The 13806-nt window shown below is 37.5% G+C and overlaps 1 protein-coding gene across 3 annotated transcripts in view; it reads left to right on the top strand.

Annotated features, from left to right (window-relative positions):
- The window catches only part of spen (spen family transcriptional repressor), a 91744-nt gene extending 80748 nt beyond the window's left edge, over positions 1–10996 (top strand). For all 3 annotated transcript variants that reach the window (XM_059951920.1, XM_059951919.1, XM_059951918.1), the window contains exons 12-15: positions 7141–7521; positions 7883–8077; positions 8218–8376; positions 9628–10996. In XM_059951920.1, the coding sequence (XP_059807903.1) occupies positions 7141–7521; positions 7883–8077; positions 8218–8376; positions 9628–9759 (867 nt within the window). In that variant the 3' untranslated portion in view covers positions 9760–10996. The remainder of the gene's footprint in view (positions 1–7140; positions 7522–7882; positions 8078–8217; positions 8377–9627) is intronic.
- The last annotated feature ends 2810 nt before the right edge of the window (positions 10997–13806 follow it).

Genomic DNA, 13806 nt, shown 5'->3' with positions numbered 1-13806 from the left:
TCTCAAAGGTTGTGATATTTTTCATTTTCCCATGAAATGGGCAATTTCTAACAGTTCATTGTAATTTGTGTTTTTTTATTCTCTGCCACTATCCTATAACTCACAACATTATATCAGAAGTATTCTTAGAATATTCTTTGTTTCTTAATCTTAATCTGACCTCTTTGTAATATGATCTGAAAATATTTTGCATGCACTCTGATAACACATGGCTCTACCTGAATACTGTCTCTTTCACTTGAGTCACTTTTTTTTTGCATTCAGTTTTCAGAAAGTGGGCATTGCTGCCAAGCCTGGCATTTACTGCCCATTCCTGCTAGCCCTTGAGAAGGTGGTTGTAAGCCAGGCCTTCAATCTCTGCGGCTCTATTGGTGAAGATATTCCAGAGTGCATCTGGGGAGAGAGATTTGTGATTAAACCTGGTGACAGTGAAGCACCAGTGTTATTTTTTCTAACTCAATGCGTGTGATTGGGGAGAGAACCTGCAGGTGCCGTTGTACCTACATCCAAATTGGCTTTCTCCTTTGTTGTGGCCAGTTTGATATTGGAGTAGCTCAGGCAACTTCGTGGGTGGTAAACACTGAAGTCAGTGTCTATCAGTGGTATTAGAGAGTTAATGTTTAGGAGAGTTGATGGAGTTCCAATCAAGTGAACTGCTTTGTTTTGGATGCTATCAAGTTTCTAGAAAATTGTTGGTATTCCATTCATCCAGTCGAGTGGGGAAATTTTTCATGCTCTTAACTTAATCTGTTTAATGATGTGAAGGTTTTAGACTGTCAGTCAGTAAGTGAGTCACTCACTATAGGATTCCCAACTTGTGCCCATTATAGCCATGGTGTTTATGTCAGTGGTCCAGTTATGTTTCTGGTCATTGGAAATTCCCAGAATGATTGCCATTGTATGTCAGGGTAGGTAGTTCTATTGGTATTTTTATTTTATGTTCATTGACTTAATTTTTTACAGGGCTCCGTAATGTCACTTAGATGTCAAGAAAGTCACTCTTAGTCACTTCTGGAATTCAAGTCTTGTTCGCAGTATTTTTAAAAGTATGCTACTCCTTCAACACCTTATTTTGAATGAGTAGATATTTCACACAAATAATTAAGAAGAATTAAAGCCATCACCTCCATCTATCCTCCTAGCCATTCCCTGTTGCTGAACCAGATTAATAGCAACAGAGATACAAATTGACTCTCTATTTTCTCCATTGTCAGATCTGCTACTTGCATGTTATTATTATTTTCTCCACATACTTCAGATCATGTGCTTCTGAATCCTTCATCTTATCACTTTTTTTTACTTTGGATCAGACTTCTCCAAGAGTTTCTGCCTTGGGCTTGACTGGCCTTGAAACATTGGTTCAAAGCTTTACCGAAGTTATACCATTCACTTAACAATCTTATGTACATTGTCTTACATTGGCTCCTTATCTAGCAACACCTTTACTTAAAATTATTTTGTGTAATTTTCAAATTCCTCCAGGGTCTTGCGATTATCTATTTCTGTACAGTCATTCTACCCTATCAGCTTCAATACCGTTCTCCAGTTTTAGTGTGTGGCTAATTTTATCTATTTCAGCATTAGTTGATGAGTCTTTAACTACCTCTACCTTAAGCTTTGGAACTCCCTTCCCAAGTATTTCTGCCTCTATGCTCTCTTACCTCCAAGTTACATATAAAAATTTACTTAACCTAATTATCTCCTTTTATGGCTTGTTACTGAAGTTTGTTTGATAATGCTGCTATGAATTATCTTGGGGTATTTTGCCAAGTTGAAGGTATGATACATGTTATTTATAAAATCAAGGATCCTTTATTTTAGCTGTTTTCACAAATCATGTTGCCACTTCAAAGATTTGTTTACATAAACTCTGTCCACTTTATTACCTATTAAAGTGGCTACTGAATGTATATTCATGGTCTTCTGCTGCTGTAGCCCCTCCACTGCAGTGTTCAACATGTGCATTCAGAGTTGCCCTTCTGCACACCAGAGTTATAACGTGTGGTTATTTGAGTTACTGTCAGCTTGAACCTGTCTGGCCATTCCTCTGACCTCATTAATTAACAAGGCATTTTCACCCTCAGAATTGCATGTTTTCTGTTTTGCGCACCATTTTCTGTCATCTCTAGAGACTGTTGTGCGTGAAAATCCCAGGAGATCAACAATTCCTGAGATATTCAAGCCACCCTGTCTGGCACCAACAATTATTCTAAGGTCAAAGCCACTTAGATCATATTTCTTCCTCATTCTGATGTTTGGTCTAAACAACAACTGAACTTCTTGACCACATCTGCATGCTTTTATATATTGAGTTGCTGCTACATGATTGCTTGATTGAACGTGTGAATCAATGAGCATGTGTATCTGATAATAGTGACCACTGAGTGTATATCCCTTGGGTCATTTTCCTTTAGAGAAATGTTTTATTTGAATGCACACTTATAATTGAGATTAAAAGATTGCACCCAATTTTTGTAAACATATGCAAGACAGTAAGACTTTTCATATTCATTGGATATCACAAATCTCTTTTCAATAATTCTTAAAATGAGTATAATTGCTTTTTTAATATAAGAAACACAGCAGCCTACTTGTGGTAAGATGCTTTCACAATTAGTAACAATGTAATAATCAGAAAATGTTTCACCTATGACAATGGGTGAAGGGAATTGACTCAAAGCTTGCAGAGAGATTTTAGTTCCTCTTAGAAAACTACAGAATAGTAGGAGTAGGCCATTAAGCCTGGCAAGTTACCTTGTTGTTCGGTGACTGATTGTCCATTCAAACTCGCTACCTTGCTGAGTCCCTTTATGCGCTTTGAGTCTAAACAATCTATTGATCTCTGCTCTGAATATTAACACACAATTTCATCTGTTGATTATCAGGTATGATGCATGGCTGAATCATGATCCGTAAGCAGACCATATATGTCACACTGGTAGCACAGCTTTTTGATGGCAGACCTTGCATAGATTCCTTTGACACCTACTGAAAATCATGATCTTTCTATAATCTTGCAGGTTGTGTGCCACATTATCTAATCTATGTGGCTATTCCACACATCAAATCATCAATCCCACAGCCCTTCTCATTAGTTCTGAGTGTATTTTTGTACATCTTTCTCAGACCTCCCTTGCAGCATTGTCCTTGCAATAGTTACTGTTTGGTAAGATTGTTTGAATGCATAAACTTGACATTTTTTGATATGGTCAGTCCAGGACGGTTCTGCTAAACTAAATATTGCTTGAATAAGTGCAATGTTGTAGCAGTGTGCTACATGCAGCGCTAAAATTACGACACGGGGTCGGTAACTGCAGTCGAAGGAAAAACTTTATTCGAAATCCTCAGCCTCACTTTTAAGCCTCCCTCAACCTGCCCCCCGTGGCGCAGAGGCTCCAAAGCTCTGTGCTCGCAAATCCCCGTAGGCTATCTCCCTTAGCCGGAACGCTGGCTAATTGTGAGCCGGTTCGGATGTGCCAGGAAATGGGTCGCCACAATGTATCATTTTCAAATACTTAAGTTTTGAAGTGAGGTGATAATCTGACTTGCAGGTATTCTGTAAAAAGGACAATATGACAACCATTTAGACATCTACCTTAGTTTTTATACAGCACTGGATTTGAAAATTTGATAATTAAATATAATCAGAGACTGATCAACCAAGCCTTCTATTGTAGAAAATGTTAAAGATTCACATTGTTTCTTAAGTGGAGAAAATGAGCAGACTAAGATTAAGCATCTGAATGCTGTACTAAGGAAAAGACCTCTCCGAATCTATTCTGACGGTTACTTATTCTTCTGATCCCAGTGAGTTTTAGGGCATTTCACTTCATATCTATTAATTGAACCTCCTTGTCACCTCGGAAATTAAACTTGTTAGTATTTACTATAACAACTCCAAAAAAGAATGACCATAGGTCCACATTATACTCCAAATGCATTTTTTACTATTGTCATTTATAAGTCTAAACCCTCTTTTTCTTTTCCCATTTGAGACAATGACATCATTTATTTTGGCTTTCTAGTCACTTGCCACATATTGGCTGTTTGTTTTCTGTATCCGGAGACATTGGTCCAAAGGATTGCCCACATATATTGGTTTCTAATTATGTACTAAAATGTTTCTCTGTTGTTCCCCAAATTACATTCCACCTTGTTCATTTGTTGTTTGTTTGCCAAGTTTTCCATCTATCTTTGTACTGTCAGTAGGCTTAGATGGCTAGAGTTGATTGTTTAATTATCTATGCCATTAATGTAGTTTGTAATGGCTCTGATCCCTGTGACACTGCAAGTTTCAAGTCAAGTGATTTTCCTGTACTTCCAAACATTGCAGCTTGGGGATTTCCTTCTTTTGCTGCTGATGACAATGTTGTAAATTTTGCTGTTTTATATTGGATTGAATTTATTTTTAATGGTTGTCAAATTTGTAGGTTCAGTTTCTTTGTCATTTTTGAGTATGTTCATTGCAAAATTTACCTACTATAGCACTTTGATTGTTTTACTTAGATTGTCAATGCTTTTTATTTTTCACCTACATATTTGCCTTTTACAGTTGCATGGAAACGTTTGTGAACCTTTTGCAATTACCTGGTTTTCTGCATTAATTACTCATAAAATGTGGTCTGTTCTTAATCTAATTCACAGTAACAGTCAACCACAATCTGCCTAAACTAATAACACACAAACAATTGTACTTTTCATGTCATTATTGAAGACGTCGTTTAATCATTTACAATCCAGCCTGTAAAAAGTCTGTGAACTATTGTATTTAGTAACTGTTAGAACCTCCTTTAGCAGCAGTAACCTCCACCAAATATTTCCTGTAGCTGTTCATCAGACTTGCACAATGGTGAGGAGGAGTTTTAGACCATTCTGCCAAACAAACCAGTTTCAATTCTTCAGTGTTTCTGGGATACTTTTGCATGAACAGCCCTCTTCAGGTCATGCCATAGTGTCTGTTGTTGATTTACTCTTGTGTTTCGGATCATTGTCTTGTTGCATCATTTAACTTCTAGTAAGCTTCAGGTGAAGGACCGCTAACCTGACATTCTCCTGTAAAATGTTTTGATACAATTTTAAATTAATTGTTCCCTCAAAGATTGCAAGCTGTCCAGGTACCAAGGCAGCAAAGCAGCCCCAAGCCATGATGCTCCCTCCACCATGCTTCACAATTGGAATGAGATTTTGGTGTTGGTGTACAGTGCCCTTTTCCCTCCAAGCATAGCGGTGTACAGTTCTGCCAGAAAGTTCAACTTTTGTCTCATCTGTCCACAGAACATTGTCCCAGAAATGTTGTGGAACACCCAGGTAATCTTTTGCAAGCTTAAGACATACAGCGATGTGTTTTTTTTTGGAGAGCATTGGTTTCCTTCATGGTGCCCTTCAATGAACACCATTCTTGCTCAGTGCTTTTCTTATAGTAGACACATGAACAGCGACTTCAGCAAGTTTTAGAGATTTCTGCAGGTCTTTTGCTGTTATCTTTGGGTTCTTTTTCACCTCCTTCATTATTGCATTTTGTGATCTTAGCTGGATGCCCACACCTAGGGAGAGTAGCAACAGTACTGAATTTCCTCCATTTGTTGACAATTTCTCTTAATGTGGACTGTTGAACACTCAGGTCTTTAGAAATGCTTTTGTAGCCTTTTCGAGCTTCATGTATCTCTACAATTCTTTGTCTAAGGTCCTCTAAAAGTTGTTTTTATCGAAGCATGGTGCACATAAACAAACCTACAAATCTTTCTTGAGAAGCACAGGCTCTGTCAGTAACCTGTTTCTCTGTGTCTTTTTTATAGGGCAGGGCACCTCTACAACCCACACCTCCAATCTCATCTCATCGATTGGAACACTTGATTCCAAATAGCTTTTATAGAAGGCATTACCCCAGAGGTTCACATAATTTTTTAGACTGATTGTTTAAATGGTGTACTCATTAGAAGAGGTACAATTGTTTGTGTGTTGTTAGTTGAGCAGATTGTGTTTGTCCATTATTGTGACTTAGATGAAGATCAGACTACATTTCGTGAATAATTAGTACAGAAAACCAGGTAATTGCAAAGGGCTCACTAACTTTTTCTTGTATGTGTTTGTCACTGAATTATTTTCCTTGAGGATGCCTCACGGACTTGAAATTTATCTTTGAAATTGGGCTGACAGTGAAATCTGAACTGAAGTGCACTATCTATCTAATGGATTTCAACTCCTAAGCTTTTGGTGATTAGTTTTATCTGTCTCTCTAACTTCCTATAACCTTCAGAAGAAAATTAGTCTGCTCACTTACCACATACTTTTTTTTAGTCTTTGCACTCATGCTGTCCCCATTTTTTCAAAAGACACTTGTAATTGATTGTAGTCATCAGTATTAAGTTCATTGTGCGTCTTTTTGACTACTCCCATGTTGTATGCACAGGGCTTTTGTATGTCTGGACATTTGTTATTCTATCTATATTCAGTTTTTTTATGATGAACTGAGACATTGCTGATCTGTTTTATCCCCAATGTAAGGAAAATCTATATTCAGCAATTACAACAACCAAGAACTTATTGTGACTCCAACAAAGACTAACGTATTAACTTCCGTCACGGCTTTGAGCTTTCCTATTCCAACTACAGATTGATATGTAAACACTTATGTTGGAAGATCCACTGAGGAATTTACTGGCCTTGAAAATTTCAGATCTCTTCTCAATGAGATATTTTTCTTCAATTCTCTCCACACCACTACCATCCTTCAGTTATATCTTTAATTGAGTTATTTTCTATCCTTTCAAAAGCCATCATTTCAGTTCAGGATACTGCAAAATTATATTATCCATTAATGAGAGATTTCTCTGATTTTGGAATTATCTATAAAAAGTATAGTTCTATTTCTACATAATAAGTCACATCATTTCTTCCTTCCCATGAAAGATTTCTGCTCAACTTTTCTAAAATATTGTGGGATGGTAGCTGATTCTCAATATTAAAAGCAGGCCTGAAAAGACAATTTCCAGATGACAAGTCACTGTAGATCATTGAGGAGGCAGAATTATTATGCAATTTTGCTGAGGTTGTCTTAATTCATTAATAAAAACAGTGGGAAGAATGAGTAAAAAAAAATATTTTCAATTCCATGATTGTAAAACTTTCTATTTCTGATAGGGTATTTCAGAAGGGGAACATGTCCATCCTGGACAGAAAAGTAAAACTCCACAAATATCCCAGGATACCAGACTGTCTGGGCAGGTGGAACTGCACTCACCTCATCTGCAGCATCTACAAAGAGAGCGTGTTCAACCAGATGCTAATCCAACTTCCTATCCTTCTCCAACTGGAGTGTCTTTGCCAATCAAACATGAACTGCCCTCTCCTCACCAAACACTAACCCCAAAGCAGTCATCGTTTATTTCCACACAGTCCTCAACACCAGGAGCAGCCCCGTCACCTGTAATATCCAGGCCAGATCATCAAGCCACTGTGAAGCAGGAACCACAGACGTCATCAGGCTCACAAAGACCTGTGGACATGGTGCAGCTTCTAACTGTAAGCATCAGCTTTATCACTATCTTCGATTTATTTACTAACATGATGATTTAAATTTAATAAGATGATATTTCAAGCTATGTACAAATGTTAAGACTGAATGTGGAAGTTATTTACTTATACTGGTGATGTCTTGTGATGACTTATTTCTCCCATTTCTATCTCTGTTATTACTTTGACACCTTTGTCCACTTTGTTTCATACTTCCACCTAACCATTTTTCCATGATTAAAAATGATGTGCTTCTAACTCAAATTTAAAGACTAAACTGCTTTTCAAGAAGGGATTAATATTCCTGAAGTGCAGTAATTTTCAAGGATTGTTAACTGTGATTTATATTTTGAAATGTTTATCTCTTTAGAAATACCCAATTGTGTGGCAGGGTCTGCTAGCTCTTAAGAATGATACAGCTGCAGTACAACTACATTTTGTGTCTGGCAACAATGTGCTGGCCCATCGATCGCTTCCAGCATCAGAGGGTGGACCTCCACTCAGAATTGCTCAGCGCATGCGGTTGGAAGCAACACAACTAGAAGGTGTAGCACGCAGAATGACAGTAAGTGACTTTAAAATGCCTTAATGGGGCATTAAATGCCTCAACAGCAATTTTGTTTTTACATTGTAAGTTTAATATGGTGCTTGCAAAGAAAGAAATCTTGGTTGTTTTAAAATTAATTCACAAATTTTGTTTTCCAGGTGGAAACTGATTACTGCTTACTATTAGCATTACCTTGTGGCCGTGATCAGGAGGAGGTAGTGAGTCAGACAGAGTCACTGAAGGCTGGTTTTATCAGCTATCTACAGCTCAAACAAGCTGCTGGAATTATCAATGTTCCAAATCCTGGCTCGAATCAGGTAGATTATCAAACTGAAATTCATTGAGAACATAGAACAGTAGAGCATAGTACAATCCACAATGTTGTGCTAACATTTTAACCTACTCTAAGATCAATCTAACCCTTCCTTCCCACGTAGTCATCCATTTTTCTTTCAAACTTATACCTATTTAATAGTCATTTAAATGTACCTAACATATCTGCCTCTACCATCTGTTCACTTACCACTCAATTTTGGGGGAAAAAAACTTACTTCTGACATCCCCTAGTCTCCTCCACTCTCCTAAAATGATGCTGGCTTTCCACTCTATCTATGCCTCTATTCATTGTATACACTTCTATCAAGTGACCTCTCATCACCTTTTACTCCAAAGACAAAAACTATGGCTCAGTTCAATCTTTCCTCATGAGACATGCTCTGTAATGGCAGCAACATCCTGGTAAATCTCCTCTGCGCCCTCTCTAAGACATCCATATCCTTCCTCTGATATGAGGCATGAGGCAACCAGAACTCTGGTCTAACCAGAGTTTTATAGAGATGCAGCATTACCTCATGGCTCTTTGTGTGTGCGTTTTTTTTTCCTTTGTGGGAATGCCAAATAAGCATGGGGTGTGTTGCTGGCAATGTCATTCATTCAGGAGTATGACAAAATTTTCTTTGTCTTGTATTATTTTGTATTAGTTTCATTGCAGAAATGGGAAATACTGTGCTGCCCCAATGAATGTAACTGAACAATATTATAGGAGTTTCCAGTGGGCTGTAAGAAATAGATAATTGCATTTTTCAGTGGGATTTGAAATAATAGCATGTACTTGAGGATAAAGTGGTTGGCAGCAGGAAGGTAAAGCATTCTTTCATTCCTTACTTTAGTGTTTCCAACCCTACGTTGAATCTGACTATTTCTAGGCCATTTCTGTCATTTGCCCTCCTGCTGGATATGCTGGTTTTTTTTTTCCTTCTCCCTGATCATGCTGTATTTCCAGTTGGTGAAATAATGAGGAATCTGATCTATTTATAAACAGTTAATATTGATGAATTATAAGAGATTTGTTTCCGAGCTTCTTGACATAATGAAGCTGATTTTTACAACCTCACTCCCCCCACCAGTAAAATTAAATCTTATTATGGTCCTTTTATATATCAAAATGGTTCACAGGGAATTATGTTAATATTTTAAATGACCTTTCTTTATAAATATTACTCTACATGAAATCCACTAATGTTTTGAAAACTACATAAACTGATTTTGTATTTTTTTTCTCTTTACAGCCTGCTTACGTTCTTCAAATATTCCCACCCTGTGAATTCTCTGAAAGTCATCTATCCCGCCTAGCCCCAGATTTGCTTGCCAGCATCTCCAACATCTCCCCTCATTTGATGATTGTCATTGCTTCAGTGTGAGCATTTGGTTTGCTCTCTTTTAATCTTGAACTCCGTTACACTGCCAACTGCCAATCTTCTTCCAAGCAAGGCCCGACTTGGACAATGGGCAGCTACGTGTTTACAATGTTTCCAGTACTGGGCGAACTGGTGGGCTCCAGTGGCAGAGTGGAAACACCTCTATGTAATCCTGCACTCTCGGCGATTCCTGTTAAGTGAATTGGGATTACCATTGCACTATATTAGTGACTTGGTGACTGTATGGCAGTAGATTGTTATGGATCTTATCATGGTAGCATCCTGGACCCCTCTGACGGACTTGGAAGGCAGGACCTTAAAATCGCTACCTATTTCAGCAGGGCAGATATGGGATGCTTCTCAACCCCACCATCAACAGTAATGATCAACTTTTTCCTTTTGTAAATCTTCTTTTGAGGAATCTATCGGACCGTTGCTGAAAGAAGAGGGATGAACAGTTTAAGCTGAAAAGGGAAATAAAGCTGGTGGGAAATGCTGAAACCTTGGAACCATGAATTCAAACTTTGCTGAGATGACAAAAAACATACAATTTTACCTGTGCCAAAATGCATTTTCAGAGAAATCTTATTTTCATATGCGGACTTTGTACTTTCATTCATTCTTAAGTGCGCTTCACTGCTCCTTAACGCTGCCCTTCAAGATGTGAGAGTATTTTATGCTTGTCAGGACATCTGTTCAATCTCATTAATTTATAAATTCTTTCCACAGTCTTTACTTGTTTTTTTAATCCTTGTTTTTTTGGAGCAATCCAACTCAGTTTTAAGCCAATGTGGTGAAAAGTGGTCTCCAATACACAGCAAAAACTGGTACTGAATAAATAAACACCCTTTTCCTAACTGGTAGGAAGGGTGCACAAGGGGACTGGTACTCCTGAGAAAATAGAGCTGTGCTGTCAGAGCCAGCCATGTAACTAGCTGTAACTACCTACTGACAGCAAACAGTCTCCTTGTACTTTTTAATGGCGTTTGTACATAGTACTTTTGGAATTCTGTGCTTTGGTCTGATCTGATTAACTTGTGTAAAAAAGAAAGGAAACCCAACCCCCCAGACTTGAACCGTGTTACACAGTGCTGTAAATATTTGTAAAACTCAAAAACAATTCTTTCATGGTAATGTTGAAGGCACTTATAATTTTGATACACAGAATAAAAATCTTAGCACATTATAGAAGATATGGTGGTATTCTCTCTGAACTGAACATACAACTTACCTACTATCTGGCATCATTCAATGTTGCTGGATGTTTTTTTGATGGGTAGATGATTTTTTAAGATGTCTCACAGAATTCAACATCAACAATGCCTGTTCCAGGCTGTGCCATGCCATATGATCATGGCGTCTGCACCTTCTGGACCTGTCCTGTGACCTTGGAATCCACTAAAAGTGATTTCAAGGAATAGTGTAGTAGTGAATGTGTAATTATTGACAATGAGCTGTGATGTGAATATATTATTATACTGCTGATTTGGGATCAAGTATAGAAAGCAGAATTAATTTGCTCAGTTTAAAAAACAAATCTGTTTATTTTCAGATCTTAAGTCATTTCTTTTTTATCAAATTATTGTAAAGAATATTTTGGAATATATTGCCTTTGACATATGGAGATGGAGTGGAACTATGACATATTGGAGTTTCCCTGCTGTCTTTATGTCAAGTTAACACCGTGTCCTAGCCCTTCCCAGAAAAGTGTCTCATTTTCCTATGTTTAAAAAATACAATTATAGTGATATTTGAATTTTAAGTTTGTTCAAGCATTAAAGCCTGAAATTGGACGTGCTTAGAATTTTATATCTTAGTCAAGCATTTGTTTAAATTAGATCCAATTTAAATGGTTTCATTCATAAAACTTGATGGAATTCCATCTCTGCTGAAGTTAAGCTTTTCATTTTTCTAACTAAATTAACTTGCTATTTCTCATCATATTGATGAGTGGAGTCATTGCATACACTTCAGATATATTATCTTTGTTCAGACAAAAATATGATATTTATAGTGGTGTTTTTAGGTAGATAATTATCCAAGACTGTTACTGTGGATCTGTGCACATTACAATACAATGTCATCAAGTTCTTTTGTACAGTATGTAACCTTGTTTACTGTGCAATTACTAGCTCTAGCCATACATGAGGGATTTTGATTTATAAATTTATATTTATCAGTTAAGTGTAGATCATGCAGTCTCTATGGTAAGTATAAAACCATTATTTTTCATTATTATTCACTGCTTTTTAAAGTTTGAATCTGACAGGCGACTTTAAAAAGAAAGTACAAATTGAAAAAGGTTTTGTCATAGCTCAGTGGGTTTACTTCTTTGATTACTCATGATGTCAGTGCCTAGATCAGGTGTCTTTCCATAATGTCATGTTCTTGTCTCTTATGAAACAGATTATGACATGACTCTGCTCCAGGCATTTTGTCAGGACAAGGATACTTGGAGTTGGCTTTCTCTCTCCTTCCTTGCCATTCAGTCTTCCAGAGTTTTGTGCCTTTTATGACATTGGCATTGAAGTTGCCTAGGAGAATGTGTTTGTCCTCCTTAGCTCCTAGAGTTGTGGCATTTGTTTTAAACATAAGGTGCTAGTTCATTTTAGAATGAACAAGAAGGTCATCAGACTTCTACTATTTCATGGTTGGAGTCAATGAAATGCAAAACCTTGAAAACTCTTCCTTTTCTAATCTGACTTATCATGAGGGGGTGTAGCCACTGCCTCTTCATACAGCTACCATTTATTATTAAGATTCATGCATTTTGGGCAAGGTTAGTAAAGGGTATGTGCTTTCAGGAGAAGATTAAATGTTAGAAAATTAATTTAATAATAGGTGACTGATGAACTGTCGAAGTCTAAAGTGGTAACAATCATATCCACAAAATAGATATCAAAAATGAAAGCAAGAGGAGGAGAAACAAGCCAGCTCCACTATTCAAAATGCTGGATGAATTCAGCAGGCCAGGCTGCCTCCAGCATTTTCTGTGTGTTGCTTGGATTTCCAGCATCTGCAGATTTTCTTGGTGTTCAGCTCCCTTATTCAATAAGATGAATGATCCTTCATCTCAACTGGGCATCTTCCCACTTAATTTCCAAAGTTTCATTTCAGAAAAGTAATAATTATTCTTGTGATCTAATAGTGTTGCAGCAAGAAATACAGATCATTGGTGTGTCTTCAGAAAGCTGATTACAGTTCAGTACTTGGAGGACAGTACTGAACTCTGTAGGACAGTAATCCAAAGTATTTGTGAGGAAGGCAGAACACTTAGAAAATAAATACCTTGAGAAAAACATAAAATCAAATGAATACTGAGAGATGCAAATATTGGTAGTTACTTATTTATGCCCCTCTGCTATGCATTTTCTTGAGATGTCATCACTCTATTTCTGTATTCAAATCTCCTATTTTCCAACTTCCAGTAATTGCAGTCAGTACCATTAGATTTGATTTTGAATTTTTAATATGATTTCATGTGAAAGAATCCGATCCAGTATTACTGTCTCTCAGCGAAATGCTTTGCACTTTAATTTCTTTTAGAGAATAGACTTTTTAAGAATATCTTGAATTTGAGATTTAAGAATGGTGGGCTCATCACCTTTAAGAATGAGAAGGCCTGCAGAGGGGATGTGGGAGAGCTCTAGGCCTGGATCCAGGCAAATAACCACTTCCTTGATGTTAGAAAGGAAATAATTATTGACTTCAGGATAACTTGCTTCACTCACACCCCTCTTTACATGGCAGCATTGCAGTGGGAACCACAAGCGGTTTCAAAATCCTGCAAATGCACATATCGCACAACCTTGTGTGGTCCTAGAACAGTCTACACAAATCAGGAAAGCTCAACAAAGCCTCTTATGAGAACGACGGAAGAGAGCTGGACTGTGCACATACACACGCACACCCTTCCTCAGCTGTGCAGTGGGGAACATCCTAACATGCAATGTACTGTACACCAATGTTTCTACAATGGGTAGACAAAACTGCCGAATGATTCACTGGCCCGACCCTGCCTGCCAATGAGGACATGTATACGGAAAGGTG

This window comes from Hypanus sabinus, chromosome 27 (assembly GCF_030144855.1).
Source record: "Hypanus sabinus isolate sHypSab1 chromosome 27, sHypSab1.hap1, whole genome shotgun sequence".
NCBI classification, from domain to species: Eukaryota; Metazoa; Chordata; class Chondrichthyes; order Myliobatiformes; family Dasyatidae; genus Hypanus; species Hypanus sabinus.
The sequence above is the reverse complement of the archived record's forward strand: the minus strand, read 5'-3'. Positions and strand labels throughout refer to the sequence as shown.